Here is a 23868-nt window from a genome sequence, read left to right on the forward strand (position 1 = left end):
TATCGTTGAATCCTGGACATTTTCCATATTTTGTGTGTAGCTAATTCGGTGTATTGTTTTTGTATTTATAATTTATTGTTTATAATGTGTTGATGTGTACAATGTGTTTGTCAAGTCTGTGATTTGCACTGCAGGCCTGGTGACATCACATTTCCCCTTTTCACTTCACAGTAAATCAAAACAAGCTAAACATCTAAAATAGTTATGGTTAGTGCAATTGTTGAAAATATACAGGAACATTTGGTTTGGTTCATTTTAACTTAGATCATATCTTAGATATTTTTCCCCACTTACGTAAGCATTGAGGACAGCTTGTCTGTTTGTTTCTTATTTTCTCTCCAGTGTCTGTAAAACTGCTTAGTCATATTTGCAAAACCCAAAGAAGTATGATTTTTAACTTGTGGTTCTGTCCCAACTGCCCCAGTTTCTCTGCAGGGGTAAGTGAGGTGTATCGTACCCCGTCCTAGGATGGACAGTTATTTTAAGGCTGCTGTGTGCGACCTGGACAAGCTTTTGGATGACTTTGAACTCAATGCAGGTTTGAAAATTTTGCTTTACCCTTATTATAGTTACAGATATTCATTTTGCCCTTCTCTATTGGTGAGGGCATAACAATACATTTGGGGTTAAATCATTTTAATTTGAATGTCCAGTGTCTCATTTCACCTGAATTCAAAATGTATACACACACTACATTTATGAATTTCTGTTGGATCATGCATGTCATTAAAAACATTAAAAATGCTATTAAAAATTTGATTTGATTTAACTTGTTTTTACAAAAATATGAAGCAGCACAGCTGTGTTCAACATTGATAATAATCATAAATGTTTCTAGAGCATCAAATCAGCATATTATTATGATTTCTGAAGGATCATGTGACACTGAAGACTGGAGTAATGATGCTGAAAATTCAGCTTTGATCACAGAAATAAATTACATATTACTATATATTTAATTAGAAATTTGGGTTACACTTAATTTAAGGGTTTAATTCTCACTATTAACTAATTGCTTATTAGCATGCATACTACTAACTAGGATATTGGCTGTTTATTAGTACTTATAAAGCACATATTAATGCCTTATTCTGCATGACCATAATCTACATCCCTTAATCCACCCAATGCATAAACTTAAATGCTACAAAAACTTCCTTACTAACAATTAATAATAGGGATGCACCGAATATTCGGCCACCGAAAATTTTCGGCCGAAAATGCCCCAAAAGTGCATTTTCGGTTTTCGGCCGAAAGACTTTTATCACCGAAACAACATGGCCGAAATGTTGTGATGACGCAAACAGAAACCGCGACCTGCACGTGCTTGTCTGAAGCAACATGTCTGCGGTGTGGACGTATTTCAGTATATCTGAGAAACACCCACGTCTGCTCCACGCACAGGCACTGACAGCGAGAGCTCATGTTGAGAAGAGCTCATGATGAGAAGAGGACCAGACTTCACTGTGAAACCGAACGCAATCTTTAACAGTGGGCATATTTTAAGCGCGGAACACACTTCAATCTGGCTGCAGCGCGCGCGTGAACGCGATCATCTGTGAGCGCGATCGATCATCTCTTCCTAGTTCCTTAAGAATAAACATGAATGAACATCTAAGGTGTGTTGACGGATACATTACAACTTACTGTCACGTATCATATGTGGTGTAATCGCTCAGTCAGTGTTTCAACGGCAGAAAGACCCTCAATAACTGCTACTAAACAGTCATGTAGCATCATTTACCTCAGGCAGTCAGTGTCCACATCTGTTAGTTCACTCGAAAAATCAACTCTTTCACTAAATATATGACCTATATTAGCCGTTATATTCATTATATTCTACTTAACCTGTTAATGATGTCTTGATTATTTCATGTATGTTTAAATAAAATGACAGACACTGTGTATAAATGATTATATTTCAACAACGAATTGGATAAAAAACTATTTTATAATTAGATTTAGAAGTTATTGCAAAAACTGCCTTATGTGAAGTTTACATGTTTGTGTACGATGTTATTTGAGTGTTGATTATTAGACCTAAAAATAAATAGCAACTGAATTTAGGCAAATAGTTTGGGCTCTGTTTTTAACCTTTAATATTAATGTGCAAGTAAAGGCGCGATATATAGTTTAGAGCAATATATTCAATAAACTTTTAGTTATAATTTAATTCATTTAAGGACAGACTTTTTTTTTCAGTAAACCAATAAAAATAAATAAAAAGCCATTTTGTAAAACTGCTGTACCGAACCATCAGTTTTGTGTACCGTTACACCCCTATTCTACAGTTAACATATGGGCTATGGCAGTCTTTGCTTTGATACACTATTATGTTGAAGGCCTACAGAGAAAATAGTTTTATCTTTAAGCAGTTGCACTTGTTCTGAATGCACTTTCTTGTAGTAGTCCTACAGAGAAAATTTTTAAATGCACTAGACCTAAATGCACTTTGTTTTTATGAGAGAACATTTAATTTAAAAACCTTTCTGTCGGCCTGTACATTATTATTTAATGTACAAATGAGTGGGGTCAAGTTAAACATTTTAGTTTGAATTTTATTTTATACTGTGCATTGTTGCAATGTGCTAAATAAATATTGGCATAACTTGTAATTGATTTATTCTTTGAAACGTTAATATTAATGTATGCAATTGCAATGCCTTGATTTTAGTAAAGTTAGTACAGTCATAGCCATAAATGCTATGGTACTAATATTTGGCATAATTTATTTCGGTGTTTCGGTTTTCGGCTTTCGGCCTTGGTTTCCTCTTTTTCGGTTTTCGGTTTCGGCCAAGAATTTTCATTTCGGTGCATCCCTAATTAATAAGCAGTAATTTGGAGTTTATTGAGGCAAAAGTTAATAGTGAATATGTGTTCCCCATACTAAAGTTTTACAGATATTAGTTAGTTTATTAAATCTATTTTATTAAATATATTCTTTTTTATTATTTTGTTAAATTATATTTCACAATATAACTGTTTTTACTGTATTTTTGATCAAATAAATGCAGCCTTTATGAGCATAAAAGACTTCAAAAATAGTTTTTGAACGGTAGTGTGTGTGTGTATATATATATATATATATATGTATATATATATATATGTGTGTGTGTGCTTATAGCTAGTTTCAAAATTTTTATAATATCATAAAACAAACGATATATCATGTCTGATCTTATAGTTATTAAATTATTTGGACTCCACAATACAAAGCCATATGTTTAACCAAGTTGTATTCCAAATTTGAAGTTGAAATCACCGCCCACTAGGGGGACGAACCAGCTAAATGTTTAAAAGTACCGTTTCCATGGTTAAGGCAGTCTAATTTCAAAATGGTTTTCACAGGACAATTTTGAGTGTTTAACCATTCGATTGATACCTAGTTAGTAATGATTACTATAATATGATATAGGGAAAAAAGGCAATAAAAAGTGTGCTTGCTAGCAGTTACAAAGTTGTCAGTTTTAGGATATCATTATATATCTTTTGGTTTTATATTACTGTTGATGTTTTGATGTTAACTAAATTATAATTTAATTGAATGTTTAATTTTGTTTTCAGAGGAGCTTGAGAACAAGCCCGCCACATTTGCGAGCCCTCCTTGTCCCGACTCCACGCTTGTCCCGGGTCACCATTTGGACATTCAGAGCTTCATACCAGAGGTGTCACAAACACTCCCAGATGTCAACGCCCTGCACTATGGACTTACATCACAAAGTATTACCCTAAACCAAAAAGATTCTTATTCAAATGAACGGCCACTCACAGGTGTGGACCTCCTGTCCTCCGTTGATAGCAGAGGTAGCAAAAGTTCGGCTCCTCCTTGTCCGGACCGGTCGCTGAAGCCTGTGTGTGACTTGGTGAACGATACGGGTTCTGCAAACCTCCAGCAAACCAGTAGTCAGGAGGACTTCAAAGAGCTGGACGTTCCTGAGCAGCAAACCAATGAGGAGCTGCTAGTGGACTTCGAGAGTCCTGTAGTAGCGTGTCCAGAATATTTTTCTAAATCCATCCATGGTGAATTACCAAAACATGACTCTGAGAAAAACTCTAACTCCTTCAGTCTGCTGGATGTCATATTACCGGCCTTTAGTGACCCTCATGGATCAACTAGCATTACAGCTTTGGAGTGCAAACAGACCGAAAGTTCTTGTCCTGAAGAATCAAGCTTCAGTGATCAGAACATTTCCCAGTGCAATCCAACGAATGAGGAAGATGTTAGTGATTCAATTCCTCAAGCTCCAGATGAAGATATTTCAGTAACAAAAGATGAGCATGCTGTATCGCTCCAACCTGATTCAAAAGATGCACAGCTGTCTGAAGATGCTGGTGTCAAAAATCCAGAGGATATAGCTGGAAGTCCCTCCTCAGAGAAGGAATCTTCTCTGTCATGTTTGCCGATGGCTGTATCTATGTGTGGATCCCTCGTGGCATCTTTAGACCCTCAAAAGGCAGCAGTGATAGAAACCAAAGATGAGACTGTACAGGAAATAAATTCAGCAATTCAAGAGGCTGAAGAGTTAATTCTTCCGTTAGAAGAGCCTGTAGCTCCATTCTCCTCTAGTAGGGCTGATTCCTCACCTGAAGATGAACCTGAGCTAGTCCAGATCATGTCGAACCCCGATAGGGCGTCTGCTGTCTCGGGCCATTACCCTGAAAGAAACTTTAAGCGCACCTTTTCACCTACAGATAAATTAACCGGTAGAGATATGTGTGAAAGCAACCCGTCTCCACCCTATTCAGAGAGCCCAAATTATTCCTTTGAGTTCGGTATCTCCAACGATTACCTTCCCGAAAGCGACCAGACCGCGATGATGGTCACCGACGAGGAGCTAGATGCCTTTCTAATGGGTCAGGGTGTGAAAATCAACTCTGACGCAGGTGCAGAAAAATTCACAGATGATGGTTTTTCAGAATTTAACGGAAATGCCGATGGCTTTTTAGATGAGGAATTGCAGAGCTGTAAAGTAGACACATTTGCCTCTCCTGAGAGCGATGGCTCACTTCAATATTTGGAGGAGAGCGAGGGTTCCAACGTTTCTTCTTCCTCTCAGGAGAGCAGCCCGCTGAGAACAGACTCCACGCAAACAATTAGCCACGAAAACATAACCAGCCCTGTTGAGATTCAGTCAGTTTGCTCCCGCAACCAAGAGTCAAATTACGGCGGGGCGAGACCAAAGCAGTTGTCCAACCAAACCGTACGGCCTCCGTCGGAAAGACACAGAAGCAGCCATGCTGAAGCCGATGTGGCGGGCCCTTCTGCGGAGAATGGCTTGCAAGTTTCGCCCAACCAAGATGAAAATGACTCTGAACCTCCCTCATATCAGCAATATGATGCCAGTTACGGCCACGAGGAGCTCTCAGAGCCGCCACCATACCCAGGCGAGGCGATGGAGGACAGGGAATCAGCTGTCGATCCGGCAGGTCATGAGGTCGAGGGTTTGGGATCAAAACAGCCACCTTGGGTTCCCGACTCTGAGGCCCCTAACTGCATGAATTGTGATCAAAAGTTTACCTTTACTAAGAGGAGACACCATTGCAGAGCATGTGGAAAGGTACGTTTGTTATCTTTCAGTATGTCAAAGCCAAATAAATGTATACACACAACCGTTCAAATGTTTGGGGTTCGTAAGATTATAAGGTTTAGGCGTGTAGCAATCTTTTAACAGTTAACAGTCGGCTTGTTTTAAGCGCGGAACACACTTCAATCCTCCCACACGAACATATTACGTATTCAGTCCATTTTATCACAAAGTCCAAAAACACATTAAAATGCCATTTTGACGCTTTTTAATGTGACGTGATGTCAGTTCATGCGGCAACGCGATGCACGAGAGAACACAATCATCTCTTCCTAAAGAATAAACATGAATTAATATCTTAAGGTATGTTGAGGATACATTAACACTTACTGAAACGTATTATATGTCGTGTAATCGAACAATCAGTGTTTCAACCATGGAAACTGCTTGTAAAAAATGTCACAGAGCATCACATTTACCTCAGAAGTTATTCCGTGTCCCCAGCTGTTAGTTCACTAACTCTTTCACTAAATATATGCACTATATTAGCCTATATATATTGATTATATTCTACTTAATAGGGCTGTGCGACATTGAAGAAAAATGCGATATGCGATATCCTTGTTAAATAATGCGATATTCGATATGCGATACGATAAGTGTGTAAAATCTATTTCTTTCCCCAACAATCTATCTTTTCTTTCACTTAAAGCATAACCGACTGTGTTTACATGAATACTCATCAAGGCAGCCATTTTGACACAACTGTGTGTGTATTTGACAGTTTGAGTGTGTAACAAGACACGAAAAAAAGAACGGCTTGTGCGCACGTTTCGGTGTGCATGTCAGACAGCGCGAGACTGCAAGTTGTTTTTTGCAAGTTATTGCGTTTAATAACTCTTTTTGGCGTCAAGCAAGTCACATAAGTAACAGTCGTGTGCCCAGTCTATTCTCTGCTATATGTGTCGACCTAAAACGTACACTTTTCACAATGTTGAAGTAGCGTATTTAAATCATTCAGATATTGCGTACCCTTGCAATGTGCATATTGTGATATGTACATTTGGGATATTTCGATAAATTGCGCAGCCCTACTACTTTACCTGTTAGTGATGTCTTGATTATTTAATGTATGTTTAAATAAATCTGTCATGAAAATGACAGACACTGTGTATAAATGATTATATTTCAACAACGAATTGGAGACAACATTTTTATAGCCTAATTCGATTTAGAAGTGAATGCAAAAACTGCCTTATGTGAAATTTACATGTTTGCATACAATGTGTTATTTGAGTGTTGATTATTATATCTAAAAATAAATAGCAACTGAATTTAGGCTAATAGTTTGGGCTCTGTCCTTTAATATTATAGTAATGTGCAAGTAAGGGCTCCCTATATAGTTTACAGCATTATCTTTAAGAAACCTTTAGTTATAATTGAATTAATTTAAGGACAGACACAATTTTTTCAGTAAACCACTGTTTAATTAAAATAAATAAAAAGCAATTTTGTAAAACTGCTGGACCAAACCGTGACTTCAAAACCGAGGTACGTACCGAACCGTCAATTTTGTGTACCGTTACACCCCTAGCAAGGATGCATTATATTGATTAAAGTGACATTAAAGACATTTATAATGTTAGAAAAGATTTCTATTTCATATAAATGCTGCTCTTTTGAACTTTCTCAAAGAATCCTGTAAAAAAAAAAGATCACGATTTCTGCAAAAATATGAAACAGCGCAACTGTTTTCAACATTGATAATAATCAGAAATGTTTCAGTATATTATTATGATTTCTGAAGGATCATGTGACACTGAAGACTGGAGGAATGATGCTGAAAATTCAGCTTTGATCACAGGAAAACATACAATCTTTTAATACATATAATACAATTTTTAATTATAATACTATTTCCAAATATTACTGTTTTTGATCAAATAAATTCAGCCTTGGTGAGAATGAGACTTTCAAAAACATTAGAAAATCTTACTGACCCCAAACGTTTAAATAGTTGTTTATTTATTAATGATTTATTTTCAATATTTTTTATTTTATTGTTTTAAACTGTATAATTGGCCATTCTCCCATAGAAGCGATTTCCTTGTCTCCAATATTACTCTGCGCTTTCTTCTCAAATAACAAAATAGTTTTAACGCAAATTAATATTTCATCTTCATTTATTATTTATGGTGTGAGTATCCACATAATAAGCAAGATATGTACAGCCAGACGGTCATTATTACAAACGAATCCCCTTTTATCCTGTCATAGTTTATTTAGCATAAATGCACTTACTTAGAGGCTTATGTTTGCTTCGGTTCTGAAAGTGACTTTGTAACTTATGTAGTTTTTGAGTGTGTTCTGACTTTTAGAGGTGAAAGGCAAATAACCGCAGTGTGAATCAATGAATTAACATGCAGTCAGCTGGCTTGATTTTGAGCAAAGGTCTGTGACACTATCCTGCCGTTGTGTTCTCGTCTATTTATAACCGCAGGAAAGCCTTAAACCTGTAGTCCTCTGCCTTAGACAGCAAAAGTATTCATTTTATGTATTGGTGTGAGGTCTCTTGTTTTCATTACGTCAGTGTAGGGTTTATTCTCCTCTGGAGGTGCTAAATATAGAGGCAGATTTGCCGGGTCAGCAGGATGTATTTTTAGCACTGAAATAGTTTCCCGCTTGAATTGCTGCACTGAGATGCTGTTTTCAAGGCATAATGGGACCATAAATAAAATGGGCTAAAGGACACCGGAGAGTTTTCTCCAGGTTTATGCTTGATGAAGTACTGCGTTTACCCAGTGTTTTGAGTGAATAATGTTGTCTGCTTTGCAGGTGTACTGTGCAGGCTGCTGCAACCGTAAATGCAGACTGAAATATCTGGACAAAGAGGCCAGGGTTTGTGTCATCTGCCATGTTACCATACAGAAAGGTGAGTGCTTAACCACTTTAATATGCTGCCAATCCGTCCTAATAAAATCTTCTGCACTATTCAATATTTAAGTGGATGATGCACTGCACTCTACCTTTAAAACATCCATCATAACAACACCCAAACATTAACGGTTAGACAATCTGTGGCAGTAGTTCATGTCAGTGTAGAAATGGGGCACATTAACCATTGTTTAGTTTTAGCTGGACACAAATTAGGTTTATTAAATGCGTGCTTTTGTGGAAGAACTACTGTGAAATAATCAATAGTTTTATGTTCTGTAAAGGCCAGTTCACATCAAGAATGATAACTGTAACCATAAAGTTTTATTAAACGTTCAGACTCTTAAGAGAATAGTGCAGTCTACGCCACAGCTGGGAAATTAATTATGTGGAATCATTTTCGTAGTGTTTTTTCCCAGCTGATGAATGAGAAAAACATAGCCAGGTAATTAATATTCTTCACGCTTTAAAGTGCACTTGTTCTCAATACATAACTGAAGCGTGCTCTATTAGTGTGGGCAGTTATAGATATCATTATAGTTAGCGTTTTTTAAATTCTACTCGCAGTTAATTTGTTTTGCACGTGGCGAAAACAAACTGCAGTTGGTCGGTCAGATGTTGTGGAAGGTTTAACATTTTTTGCTGATTGTCAAAGGGCAGAAAACTGGAGGTTTTCGTGCAATCAATAAATAACTTCACTTAAATGACACTTTTGCAGATTTTCAACCAGCTTTGCATTGCAATGTCACACTCGTTCTCCATGTATAGGCCTGGCTGTTTATTTGTCAGCAAACGTCTGACAAATGTGTGTTGAAGTTTTTGGCAAAGACTGAGGGAATGGCCTGTTTTTCTCTCTGTTTGTCTAGTTGTGCAATCTCTAAGTTTTTTGCATTTTTACTGCATAGACAGCCGATCTTTTCGGTGGTGAATTCCCCATTTAATTTATAACTATACTTTCATGCTTTTTCATACTTTTAATGCAAAAGTTTTTCTTAATTAAATGAAAGGTGATTTTCTTAGTTGTGATGTAATACTATCATAAATGAAGGCTCATGTTATTTTAGTGTTATTTATTAAGAATTAATTTTTATATTTTCAGTTAATTTCAATTTTATTTTAAGTTTTAGCAATTTTATGTGCTTATGTCATTTGTTTTTATCTTTTTTAGCTTTAATTTATATTTCAGTACAAGTCATTTCAATATTTCCACTTACACAACTTATTTCAATTAGTTGCCAAGGCAGCATTTATTCTTTTTGTTTAAAGGGTTAGTTCACCCAAAAATGAAAATTGTCATTAATTACTCACCCTCGTGTCGTTCCAAACCCATTAGACCTTCGTTCATCTTTGGAGGACAAATTAAGATTTTCTTGATGAAATCTGAGAGCTTTCTGACCCCCTATATCCATAGGCAGTAACGTCATTGCAACTTTCAAGGTCCAGAAAGGTAGTAAAGACATCGTTAAAATAGTCCATGTGACTCCAGTGGTTCAACCTTAATGTTATGAAGCGACGAGAATACTTTTTGTGCGCAAACCCCCCCGCAAAATAACGACTTTATTCAACAATTTCTTCTCACCTGTTTCAGTCTCTTACACTGATGACGTAGTAAATGCAGTGTAACGCTTCCGAGTTCTATGTCAGAACGCTGGCTTTCCATTGGCCGACGCTGTTCACATGAGCATGCGTGTGATGCTGATGGAGGAGCTAGCCAATGGTGAGCCACCGTTCTGCTGTAGAACTCTGATGCACTGCACTGTGACACTGACAAGAAGAAATTGTTGAATAAAAGTCGTTCTTTTTGTTTTGTTTTTTGCGCACAAAAAGTATTCTCATCACTTCATAACATTAAGGTTGAACCACTGGAGTCACATGAACGATTTTAACAATGTTTTCCCTTCTTTTCTGGGCCTTGAAAGTGGTCGTTGTGTTGCTGTCTATGGAGGGGTCAGAAAACTCTCGATTTCATTAAAAATATCTTAATTTGTTTTCCGAAGATGAACAAAGGTCTTTTGGGTTTGGAACGACATGAGGGCGAGTAATTAATGACAGAATTTTCATTTTTGTGTGAACTAACCCTTTAAACAAAAATAATAAATGCTGCCTTGGCAACTAATTGAAATAAGTTGTGTAAGTGGAAATATTGAAATGACTTGTACTGAAATATAAATTAAAGCTAAATAAGATAAAAACAAATGACATAAGCACATAACAAAATTGCTAAAACTTAAAATAAAATTGAAATGAGCTGAAAATATACAAATTAATTCTTAGTAAATAACACTAAAATAACATGAGCCTTCATTTATGATAGCATTACAGAATCTTCATTTTTGGGTGAACTATTCCTTTAAATTTTTCATCTAATATTTGCATATTATTTACTTTATTTTATCAGTTAGTGTTAGGTGACAATAACAACACTGGCTCATGGAGCACTTGCATCCCTTTTTAATTTGTGGCAAACTTTTTTGTGGATGAAACATCTGAAGCTCTTTTATTTTTCAAGGACTGATGTAATGGAGAAGATCAAGGCTTTATGTTTTTTTCCGTCCTGGATGGTCTATAAAAAGATGTTGGCACACGGTGTGTGGCCGAGCGTGCGGTCCATTTGCACATTAAAAAGGACATTCATCACAGAGCGTCAGTCGCCAGCCAGCTCTCGCAGGGTTTGGTGCAGGGCTGGGTGGAGCCAGGGCACTGGTGCATGTCCTTGAGTGTGTGTTTGTGTGTGAGTGTGTGTGTGTGTGTGTACAGGACCCACCTGGTGCAGTATACGTGACACTCTCTCTCTCTCTCATTCACTCTCCGGGTTGAGGAATTGAGTTAGACACACACACACACACACACACACACACACACACATCTTCAGCACAGCACACATTTCAGGAAAGGAGGGTTTGTCACCACTCTCAGCCCAGGGCAGCCATTTAATACGACCTCGTGCGTGTGTGTGACGGACTGAGCTTGCGCTCGGAGCCAGTGATATTCGCAGGGCTGGAACCTGGTCCAGGACAGACGAGAACTCAGTGTGAGGTTGCGGAAGTGAGCTGCGCCCCATCCGGGATGAGAGAGGCTCAAGGATGCGCCCTCTATCTCAGTCACTCGCGGACTCTCTCTCGCTTATCGGCAAGATGGACACTTCCTCCTCCGCTCGGTGCACACTAACGCCGTCCTGGGAGACTAACATGCAACCCGTGATTAACCTGGAAGAGAATTTGGGTTGGAGTTAAATTGGGATGAGGTAAGATTAGGACTGAATCATTGAACTGAATCACAATCTGCAATTAATCATTCAGTGGCTTTGTTTTGTTAACTCTTTCAAGTTTTTAACTTTTTTGCAGCGTCTTTAGTTGTTCCAGTGTGAATTTCCAAATACTCAAGGACGTTCCGTCCTGCTGTTTCTTGGCTTCACATTTCCCATCTGTCTTGTCGTCGTAGCCGTTTTTGCCGTGAGCCAGCATATTTTGGCTTCTAGCTGACATGTTTTGCGGGTGTCACAGGCAGTGCCAGTGTAATCAGGTCGATGAGCATCTATGAGCCTTAATCAACATAATGCACTGACTCATGGCTGGAGAGGCTGGACGTCCTGTTTCTTGAGTTCGGTTTGGTGGCTCGTTGCCCATCACTTTAATAACAGCGTGCTGTGATTGACGCTCAATGCTCTCAGTGGCTCGTGGTGTTGTAAACATTTGGTGGCTTTGATTTATTAGAATGTGACTCAGCTGAACAAGGTCTGTACTTTGGGCTTTGATCATAACTTGGTTTACCGCAGGTCAACCATTTTTAGCTAGTGTAAAATAACATTTCAAATTATTTTAAACCTGAGTGTACAATATATATATATGTAATATTACCGTTCAAAAGTTTGGAAACTTTTATAATGTTTTTAAAAGAAGTCTCTTATGTTCACCAAGGAAAACAGTAAAAATCTTCAGCATCATTTCTCCAGTCTTCAGTGTCACATGATACTTCAGAAATCATTCTAATATGCTGATTTGAAAAATGTCTCAATATTATCAAGGTTGAAAAATGTTGTGCTGCTTCATATTTTTGTGGAAACCATAGAATGTTTTTCAGGATTCTCTGATGAATAGAAAGTTCAAAAGAACAGCATTTATTTGAAATAGAAATCTTTTGTAACTTTTGATATTTTGAATGAATTTCTTAAACAAACTTACTTTCCTTAAACTTTTGAACGGTATTGTATATAAATATATTTGATAAATGAACTGATCTTTCACTGCATTTAAAGTGGCGGTTCCCCCCAAAATGTAAAGTCTGTCATCATTTACTCATGTTGATTCAAAGCCATATGACTTTCGCTTGTGGAATGCAAACGGCAGTATGTTGATGCTGCTCTTTTTCCATAAAATGAAAGCATATAAACCAAGGGCTGTTTCTTGACAATCTCTATAATAATAGTTCATAATTGACAGTGTGCTATATTTAAAGTCATATGGCGGAACTGACCGATCATATTCACTCGATCATATTCACAAGATTTTCAATAAATATTGACTGTTCCTCACACAAAGACTCGCTTTTCCACAATGGGCCAACCCATTCCCATTCCCATTCCGTGCCAATCCGGCCCAGCAAGTACAGATATGGTTTCATTTTCCAATACACGGCTAGTAATAACAGAGCTCTTTTGAATGTAGTACAATGCGTCAGTCGTGGCTCTGGTAATGCAAGAGTTTACAGATGGTATGAGATGTAAATGGCGACCACATTATGGAGGATGATCAGATATTTCTTTTCATTTTATTATTAACTTGTTTACTTCGCTCAAATAGCACGTTTAGCCAGCTACAAAGAAACTGGTAGCCTGGCAACAGACAAGTGACCAATCCTGAGTGGCAACGTCACTACACGCACGTGAGCAGTTTGTAATCATGCCGTGCTGAACCAAGCTCAAGTGGAAATATAACTGGAAACGTTCCCTAGGACCGTTCGGCCCTATGGTGTAAAAGCGGCTATCGTTGACAGCACCACTTATCGTTGAAGTCCACTTATTAGGTAGTTTTTATGCTAAATTTCTCCTTTTGTGTTCAACAGAAGAAGAAAAAAACATAATAAAACTTAGTAAATTGACATAATTGTCATGTTCAAAAATTAACTTTTACTTTGACTTCTGTTTGATGAAGAACAGCAGTTGCCAAAATTTATGTCCAACTTTTATTCAAATATTACTAAAAATGTGCATGTAAGCATATTGCATAGTTGCTCTTGCTTTCAATTGTTTTATTCAAAGAAATTATGAACACGTGCAAAAACAAGAGAAAACCAACAAAATATTAATAACTGATTATGTTGTAGTCAATGTATGCTTTTTTCTATGCATTTTTTCCCAAATAAATAAATAGAACCTGTAGCTTGCCTTTTTTGTCAGATAAAAATATTTTCAGGGTCTTTAAAACAAACATCCCCTCTTGAAATCACTTTTGGCCACTACTGTATATCTGTCAAAGGTTGTGAGGTAATAATTAACGCACAACGAAGGAGATGAAGTCTTTTAATAATCCTCACAGTAAAATCCAGCAGTGGTATCAGTCCAACACAATGGAAACATAGACGAGACCAGACAATGAAACACAAAAAGAGCTGAACTTAAATAGGGGAGATAATTACACACATCTGAACACAATAACGAAATCAATTAAACAGTCAGGACAACAAATTAATTAAGGCTGGAATGGTGAAAACACAAACAGAGACCATGTGGTGCGACAATATCTGAGTAAAACAGAATATTAGTTTATAAATAAATAATTTAGACTGGGCTATTAGGCTAACATTATTGGTTAATCTAATGTTATGTTACATTATTTGAAAAGTCAGAGGTTAAGCAAGTTATTACATTATGATGTAAAATAATAATAATAAAAATAAAAAAAATTCTTTAATATAATGTGCACTGAATCATTCACAAAGCCGGGAATATTTATTAAGACCATAAACTTTTATATTTTCTTTAGGCTGTTAACAAAAGTTATACATAGCCTTTAAAGGATTAGTTCACTTCAAAACGAAAATTTCCTGATATTTTACTCACTCCCATATCATCCAAGGTGTTCATGTCTTTAGTTTAAGTTTTTTGAGGAAAACATTTCAGGTTTTTTCTCCACACATTGGACTTCAATGCCAACCAAAATGTTGAAGGTCCAAATCAATAGTACGCTAATTTGAATATACTACCGGGTTTCTACTGATACAAAGCTTAATACTAAATCGCTGAGGTAACCCTTTAAATTTGAAATTAAAATCGATAAACTTTTTAACCTAAATGTTTACAAAGCGCACATGCGAACACTAATACAAACGCCCTTTAGCAAAAAAAAAAGTTAAACAACGATGTCGGGCGATTTTGAAGTTGGAGATGGAGTTTGTATTAGGGTTTGCACGTTCGCTTGGTTCGCCCGTCTGGTACTTCCGCCTACGTCTAGCGTGACCTTTCCGACGTGATTGCGCAATCCGTGGCACGCCACAGAGCAGCACAAGGTGAGCAAATTAGGTTAAAAAGTATATAAATGTTTATTTTTTTTCTTGAAAATGACCGATGGTTTGGCTAGATAAGACCCTATTCCTCAGCTGGGATCGTGCAGAGCTTCTGAAGCCCTTCCTTTGAAACTGCATTGATTTGGACCTTCAAAATTTTGGTTGCAATTGAAGTCCATTATGTGGAGAAAAATCCTGCAATGTTTTCCTCAAAAACTTTTTTTCTTTTCGACTGAAGAAAGAAAGACATGAACATCTTGGATGAATTGGGGGGTAAATTAAGTAAATTAACAGGAAATGTTCATTTTAAAGTTAACTAATCCTTTAGTGAGATCTACCTCATTCATTAAAGCACAATTATTCCACTGTTGGTTGCACTTTATTTTACAGTACATGTACTTAACAGTGTACGTACCTAAGAAAGTACTGGGTAATAAAAGGTTAGGTTTAGGGGTAGGTTCAGGGTTAGTACCTAGTTATTACCCAGTTATTGCAATTACTATAATAAGTACATATGTACAAGCGGAACAGGACAATAAAATAAAGTGCTGCCCCACTCTTCCTTTCTCTCACTCATTCTCTCTCCCAGCATGACCTGTCATTCACTGAAAAGACAACCTGATTTAGGAATGACTGATTTTGTTTGTCTGTGTGCAGCTCAAGCCCATGAGAGAATGATGAGCCCCACTGGGCCCAGTCCCAATCCCAACATCCCATCTGAATACTGCTCCACCATACCACCCATGCAGCAGGCCCGTGCTGCCGGCACCCTCAACTCTCCCCCACCCACCGTCATGGTCCCCGTGTCTGTCCTCAAACACCCCGGTAATGACGGTACGCACTGCACTCTGAGCCAGAATGCTGAGTTATAGCTCTTATGGCTGTAAAACACAGTGACTTCCACTTACTATAATTAGTTCATGAATGAAAAAGTGACTGCGTCCTAAATTGCACGCACTCCATATCATATAGAGTGCAAGACTAGGTTAGCTTCACTAGTGAAGTACAATAAAAAAAAAAGAAAAGAAATTAATGCTTTTATTCAGCATATCAAATTGACCTAGTGACAGTTTATTTAAAACAAATTTTGGAACGTTCTATTCAGAATCATGAAAAACATTTATCACGGTTTCCACAAACATATTGCACATACAGCACAAATCATATTTCATTTCATTTCTTGAGCAGCATATTAGAATGATTTCTGAAGGATCATGTGACACTGAAGACTGGAGTAATAATGCAGAAAATTCAGCTTTGATCACAATTTTACTATATATTCTATATATACTGATATAAAGAAATTGTAATAATATTCAACAATATTACTGTTTTACTGTAATTGTGATCAAATAAATTCAGCCTTGGTGAGCAGAAGAGACTTTTGAATTGTACTGTATTTAGTGTAATAGCAGAAACATTTCCTCTTAATCACACCTGAGTTCAAGCATACTTTATTTGATCAAGCCTGATCCTAATGACGCTGTCGTTTGTGTTTCTGTATTTGTTCCTGTAGGTTTTCCACGTGAGCAGAAGCACGTGTGGTTTGCTGATGGTATCCTGCCAAACGGTGAGGTAGCCGACACCACCAAACTCTCCGTACAGACCCGGAAATCCTCTCAGGACTCGAGCCCAGTAACGCCAGACCCACCGGGGGTGAGACGGCGAAATCCTCTAAACTGATGCTAGAGATAACTGATAGTGACAATTGAAGTCATTAATTGATTTGCTGCCTTTCAGCCTGACAGTAGAATTCCTGGCGAGTCTGATGAGAGTGCCGGAGGCAGTTCTGACAGCGCTGCTGAGGTGAGCCGCCCGCCCATCAGAGGCCCGTGGGACTACGGCCTGCTTTGTGGGGTGGGCAGCTTTGTCCAGAGAACGGTCAGTCTGGTGCCGGAGGATGATACTGGTCTGCCTCCGCTTCTCATTACCACAGGAGAGGAGGAAGATGGGGGTAAGGACTTTTAAAGGTTTCTACCAGAGGGTAGACCTCATTTTGAAGGCCACTTCCTGTCTAAATGGTAGGGCTAGGAGAAATAAAAAATGATGAAATGGTGTTTGCACCGCAGGAACTGGGAACGATTTTAGTTTTAGGAACGCCTTTTGGGGGAACTAAATTAGCTCCTACTTTAGAGTAGGGTCTAACCCAGCACAATAGGAACTACCAGTGACGTAAGTCTACGCTGATTGGCCGAACACGTGAAACACCAGTACCTGTCATTTTTGAAAAAAAGCTGTGTACACAGTACGAGAGTATAGGCTATAATCTGTGTGTTATGGTGATGATACACAGGGCAACTTTTTGAGCAATGTTACTAGGCAATGTTGCCGTCAACGGGCAACCAGGTAAGACACAAGGCCCATGACCGATCTAAAGTATCCAGATAGAAATTTGTTGCCCATTCCCAATGGGAAAGTGGCCAAGCAACATTTCTTTGTAACATTGCCCAGCAAAATTGCTCAAAAAAGTTGCCCCATGTATCATCACCTTTACTCACTAACCCTTCGAACATGGAAAACAGTGATAGATGGACCTCTCAACCTTTACGCTAAGGAGAAAATCCAACTCAACTTGGAGGGGACCAAGCAAAACTTGATTATGTATTTCTGCTCAGCAAACGACATTGGACATCAACCACCCAGCAAACACTAAAACCTTTTCATATACTGTCTACTTTCTTTGTATAACAGTTCTATCTAATAACCACACCTGCAAACTTGTCGCTTTTCGGCGACAATCGCCGTTTTCTTGGTCAATTGGGTCATTTACATGAATCGCGTAGAACCGGAGAGTTTTTGTTTTGGGTGGGGGGTAACGTTACCGAACGGTTTCCGGGTGCAATCTTTAACAGTTCACAGTCGGCTTGTTTTAAGCGCGGAACACACTTCAATCCGAGTTCCCACACGAACATATTAAGTATTCAGTCCATTTTATCACAAAATTCAAACGATAAATGCCGTTTTGACGCTCTATGTGGTGTGACTGGTCACTGATCACAGTTCAAGCGGCCGCGTGATGCGCAAGTACGTGAGCGCGATCATCTGTGAAGGTGATCGCTCATCTTATACTAAAGAATAAACATGAATGACCATCTGAAGGTATGCTGAGGATACATTACAACTTACTGTCATGTATATATGTGGTGTAATCACTAAATCACTGTTTCAACGGCGGAAAGACGTCAATATAACTGCTTGTAAACTAAACAATGTCATGTAACTTTAGCATCACATTTACCTCAGGCAGTCTTTCCGTGTCCACAGACTTTTATCCACTAGAGAAATCAACTCTTTCACTAAATATATGCTCTATATTAGCCTATATATTCATTATATTAGCCTATATATATTCATTATTTTAGCCTATATATTCATTATATTAGCCTATATATTCATTATATTCTACTTAACCTGTTAGTGATATCTTGATTATTTCATAAATAAACCTGTCATGAAAATGACAGACACTGTGTATAAATGATTATATTTCAACAACGAATTGGAGAAAAAAAACTATTTTATTATTAGATTTAGAAGTTAAAGGGGTGGTAAAACACATTCTTTTGAAGGCTTGATTGTGTTTGTGGGGTGCACTGTAACATGTGTTCATGCTTCGTTTTTAAAAAAAAAAGCATTATTTTTCATATATTTGACCTTTATTCTACACTGCTCTGTCCCTCCTTGTAAAACGGTCTGATGCTTTCCGGGTTGTATGAAGCCAGTCCCTCAAAAATACGCGATGGGCTCAGATTGGTTAGCTGGCCCAGTGTGTTGTGATTCGCTAACCGCCTAGTGCACGGTTGTCGGAAACGCCACGCCCCTTACCTTTACCGGTAGACTGATTTGGTCAGTATTAGAAACAATGGCGTCAATAAAACCATACCAATCTGAGCCCGAATCAGACCCAGAACATTTTAGTGAAGATGATCGAGCAGAAGCTGTTCAGTCCTCAAGAGTAAAGACTGCGGATCTATAATGATCGCTACTGAATGGCACTTTTGTATTTTTAGAACGATTATAGCCAAATATCTGTCGCAATAACTATTAACCCAAAACGAACACTAAACACTGGCTTTACTAGTAAGTTAGCCAAATCACACACAGAACCATGTTTAGCAAGCCTGTAGATAAATAATACATAAAAGCTCTAATCAAAGAATCATTTACACTAATGCCAAGTTCGCTGTTTTAACGTTAGTGTTTGTAACGTTAGGTGTTCATCGGATAACGTTAAGTATGAATGAGCATTTAACAGACTGGTTTGCAGAACAGCGTTGTCATCTGTTTACTTCCTTGCTACAACGCACAATTAACCTATTACAGGAAAACACATCGATGAAAAATAAATCAGACTTACAGGTTGTGGCCCGTAAACAGCTTCTGTTTGTAAATCCATCTTTCAGGACAAGCCGTTGTGCATATCCTGCATTGAACTCGCGAAGTTTGTGGACGTTTTCCTCCGTGAAATCTGCTGCGGGAGCCCCGTGCGCGTCATGCATGATTCACACTGGCCGTGTTTCTCACGCAGCTGACGTTGTGCGAATCCTGTATTGAACTCGCGAAGTTTGTGGTAGTTTTCCTCCGTGAAATGTGCAGTGGGAGCCCCGTGCGCGCCTGTTCCCCTCCGTCTCATACACACGTGCATATAACATGCTGTATGTTAAACGCTCTGCAACGCACCCCCGTCCCACAAGGAAGGCTGAACAAAGCAAGTACCCCAGACCTGCAATCCGGATGAAAATAACAGCGTTTCTTCGGCATTGCAGCAACACCACTCCAGCCTAACTATACCACAACAGCGCCGCGATACAAAATGGCCTCACCCCCCCCTTATTTAATATTCTCGGAGGAGGGGTTTATGTAAATATGGAGCCTGGTGATGTCACCAACCCTGGAGGAATGTGTGTAGTCGCCTACTGGCCGTTTGCTGTAGTCCTTAGAAACTGATTTCTTTAAAAGCAAATATCTCCCTTTGCTTTAAACTTTGAACGTTGTAACTTTGCAGATGTTGTTTATGCTCAAGCAGCAATATTACACGCTAGCTAAAGTTAGAATAGTGAAATCGTGGTTTACCACCCCTTTAATGCAAAAACTGCCTTATGTGAAGTTTACATGTTTGCATACAATGTGTTATTTGAGTGTTGATTATTATACCTAAAAATAAATAGCAACTGAATTTAGGCTAATAGTTTGGGCTCTGTTGTTAACCTGTAATAGTAATGTGCAAGTAAGGGCTCCCTATATAATTTACAGAAATATCTTCAATAAACTTTTAGATATAATTTAATTCATTCTAGGGCTGTGCGATATATCGCATGACATTGTTTGGTGCATCTCGTCAGTAAAGCCGGTTCCTTGATTAGTAGTAGGGATGTGACGGTGAGGAAATTTTTCCACCGGTTAATTGATGTGTGACAACACCGGTAATACCGGTATCACCGGCGGAGGCTTTTAAATCACTAAATCTGTCTAACCGAAAGTAACATCCACACGACCGCTCTGAACTGAAAACGCGCCAGTGTGCACACACCGTGAATGACAGCTCGTCTGTAAATGCGCGCTCTGTGAGGCCATGGGTGCGTCTCAATCAGTTCCCTAGTTCAGTAGTCAGGGCACTGATCAAGCATTGATCAGTCTATGATTGAGATGCACGCCATGAATGAATAACAGTTCGTCCGTAAAGCCTTGTTTGCGCGCGGCAAAAATAAATGCGTGCAGTCAGCGTAGCGCGGAGGCTCGCACTGCGGAGCCAGGCAAAAGTAAACAATGCGCGCTCTGTGCGGCCGTGCACATTTTACTTTTGGTTTTGAATTAGCGCCAATTCGGCTGCGGGTTGCTTGAATTGTGGGTTCATTAGCCTATTATTTTTAATGAAAAACACACCAACAAAACAAATGATGAACTCCCTTAAATAGGCGCTTTTACGTTTCGCTTTGAAACAAAATCTTCCGCGATCATCTCCGTCAGCTCCTCACTCTTAAATCTGATGAATGACTCCTGCCGCTGCCGAGACTCACGGTAGGATCCTGCTTTATTAAGCAGATACGTTCAGTTTTTATTTGTATTGTCTGTTCTCTAACTGAATTAAATTATTTATTACTATAAAAAAATCAAAAAGGCGGTGGGCGGTGCCACGGTGGGCAAGTGATGTAACCGGTGTTGAGTCTGGACACCGGTAACCCCGGCAACACCGACTATCGTAACAAGCCTAATTAGTAGTAAGTCGCCATCACCTGCTTTCAGATAGAGAGGCATTTACTACACAGAGCCGTAGTTCACTGACAAGCTGAGCCATATCGCATTAATTATCACGGACGTATCGCCTGCGATAATTAATGCGATATGGCTCAGCTTGTCAGTGAACTACGGCTCTGTGTAGTAAATGCCGCTCTATCTGAAAGCAGGTGATGGCGATTTACTACTAATCAAGGAACCGGCTTTACTGACGAGATGCGCCTAACAATGTCATGCGATATATCGCCCAGCCCTAATTCATTCAAGGACAGACACTTTTTCTTCTTCTTCAGTAAACCACTGTTAAATATAAAAAATAAATAAAAATCAATTTTGTAAAACTGCTGTACTGAACTCGTACCGAACCGTGATTTCAAAACCGAGGTACGTACCGAACCGTCAGTTTTGTGTACCGTTACACCCCTACTGTCAGTCTTTTATTTTTTGTGCCATGCGTCACAACACTTCCTTGAGTTCCAGGCGTTTCCGTGTTGTAAATAAAATCATTTTTAAAATATTAAATGTGTCATTCTCTTTAAGTCACGCTCAGAAATGTGTCATTTGCATATTAAACTCCCCCCGCGACACTGTCACCTTTTTTTACTCTGAGGAGTTTGCAGGTCTGAATAACTAGGGATGTCACAAGTACCGGTACCAAGTCAGTACTGACATTTTGAAAATGTGACTATACCAGCATTTCTGTAGTACCAAGTATATTCGGTACCCACTAATAGGCAGCTGCTTTCAGTCGATTCCGTGTTTATCTAAGCACAGGGCTATAATATATATATATATATATATATTATATATATATATTATATATATATTATATATATAGGGCTATAATATATATATATATATATATATTATACTAGTGTCTGTGAATATTAAACCGTAAAAGACTATTTAAATATTAATGTAGCCTTTAAATGTTTATGTATTATTTACTTATAATGATTATAATCATAAATAATAAACTCATTGAATTAAATTTAATATTTTTTCCAAATAGTTAAATAAAATAGGAAAATAGTTCCAACAGACTTTGCTGTGGTACCAAAATTGGTCCTGAGAACCTACTGGAGACCACTGGAACTTTGGCATTGTGACATCCCTACTAATAACATATTAGACGGGTCTATTAACCAGATCGTAAACTAATGAAGACAGAGAATGTGAGCGATGTGCGCTCAGGCTCTGGTGTTCTCATCACCGTCAAAATAAATGTCACAAAAACAAGCATGGCTTACGTCACTTCAGAGTTCCTACTGGCAGTGCGAATGCAACCAAGAAAATGGTCCTAGGGGAATATTAGTACTTGGGCAACCACCCTGGTGGCTAGTTCCTAGAACTACCCAGTTCGAAAGGGGCTATAGACAGCAAAACATTATTTACGTATTGAGGTTAATTAGTATCCTAATTTAATAAAAAAAGGCCATATAAATGTGTAGCTACTAGCTGCCTTTAACTGAAGCTCCTTCCGTTTTGGTCAAATGTGAGAATTCAGAGCAAACTCTGTGTGGTGCTGTATTTTTGTAATGTGTAATTTTCTTTTCATTACAGATTTAATAGTTGAGGAACGTCCTGCTGCTTGCCAAATATTGCTGCTGTTGGAGGAGGGAGGCCCACAACCTCTGACCTTCGTGCTCAACGGCAATTTACTGGTGAACGTCAAGATCGACACATGTATGTTACAACGTCTGAACTTGATTTGAAATGTGTGATGTTCCACTTGTTCATTTGATAAACATCACTGCGCTCTCTCTCTGTGTTTGTTGTAGATGGTGAGAAGAGGTGCTGGTGTCTGAGCTCTAATGGTCTTCAGGGAGTTGGCCAGAAGGAGCTGGTGTTTATAATTGAGTGTCTCCCAGAAGAAAACAGCCTGCCTAGAGACGTGTTCAACCTGTATGTTAGTATATACCAGGATGCACAGAAAGGTACGTCACCCAAATCTCTTAACAGCAAGACACTACAGGCAAATACACTGGTTTTTCATGCACTGGTCAGTGTTAATATTTTGGGCTAGTTGGCTTTTCATAACGTGTTGTTTTTGACTAGTGGAAAGAAAACATCCAAAACACATTTTTTTAAGTGTTTATTCTGTTGCACTTTGTCTATTTGCGACTGTAGATCTCCATTGCAATACATATCTCTGAAGGCTGTGAGTTTTTTTTTCTCCTGAGTCAGAAATCAGCACGTACATACACCAAACGTTACAGTTTTATTTCTATCTATATTCTGAAGGGGTTTGTTCATGCATCCTAAAGCATTATGAAAATTTATTTTTATCTGGCTGTTGACATTATTTTCTGATTACTGGAGTGATAAACAGAGATATCTCTAATATATCAACAAAATAAAACAAGAATTTTTAACCTGACTTATTCAATACTCAGACTTCTGTTATGGAAATGTATGCATATTAATGCTAATTTAATTAATTAGATAATGCCTTATTTGCATATTTAAACATACCATTTCAGAAATGCAATCAATCAATTGGGTAAGTATTATGGTGATATCTGTTAGTTTTTTTTTTTTTTACCTTATTCACTTGTGGTGCCTTAAACGTACCATAGTTTACTCTTTGTAGCATTTTTTTTTTTTTCTTTCTAGCCTTTAGAGATTTTTTTAACTACTATACTGATTGCAAAATAGTTTTTCATTGGCAAAA

General features: G+C 38.2%; 1 protein-coding gene across 5 annotated transcripts in view; it reads left to right on the plus strand.

The window, feature by feature from the left end:
• The window catches only part of zfyve16 (zinc finger, FYVE domain containing 16), a 38535-nt gene that overhangs the window by 563 nt on the left and 14104 nt on the right, over positions 1 to 23868 (plus strand). For 2 of the 5 annotated variants that reach the window (XR_013815615.1, XM_079805176.1), the window contains exons 2-9: positions 425 to 538; positions 3565 to 5558; positions 8361 to 8457; positions 15618 to 15785; positions 16477 to 16616; positions 16701 to 16914; positions 22758 to 22880; positions 22976 to 23131. Coding sequence is in view for 3 of the 5 variants with exons in the window: in XM_079805176.1 (XP_079661302.1) it covers positions 469 to 538; positions 3565 to 5558; positions 8361 to 8457; positions 15618 to 15785; positions 16477 to 16616; positions 16701 to 16914; positions 22758 to 22880; positions 22976 to 23131 (2962 nt within the window). In the remaining 2 variants the exon portion in view is untranslated. Of the gene's footprint in view, positions 1 to 424; positions 539 to 3564; positions 5559 to 8360; positions 8458 to 15617; positions 15795 to 16476; positions 16617 to 16700; positions 16915 to 22757; positions 22881 to 22975; positions 23132 to 23868 lie in introns of all 5 variants that reach the window. The other 3 variants (XR_013815616.1, XM_079805175.1, XM_079805177.1) reach the window with 2 other exon arrangements.

Source organism: Gobio gobio (assembly GCF_949357685.1).
Source record: "Gobio gobio genome assembly, chromosome: 22".
NCBI classification, from domain to species: Eukaryota; Metazoa; Chordata; class Actinopteri; order Cypriniformes; family Gobionidae; genus Gobio; species Gobio gobio.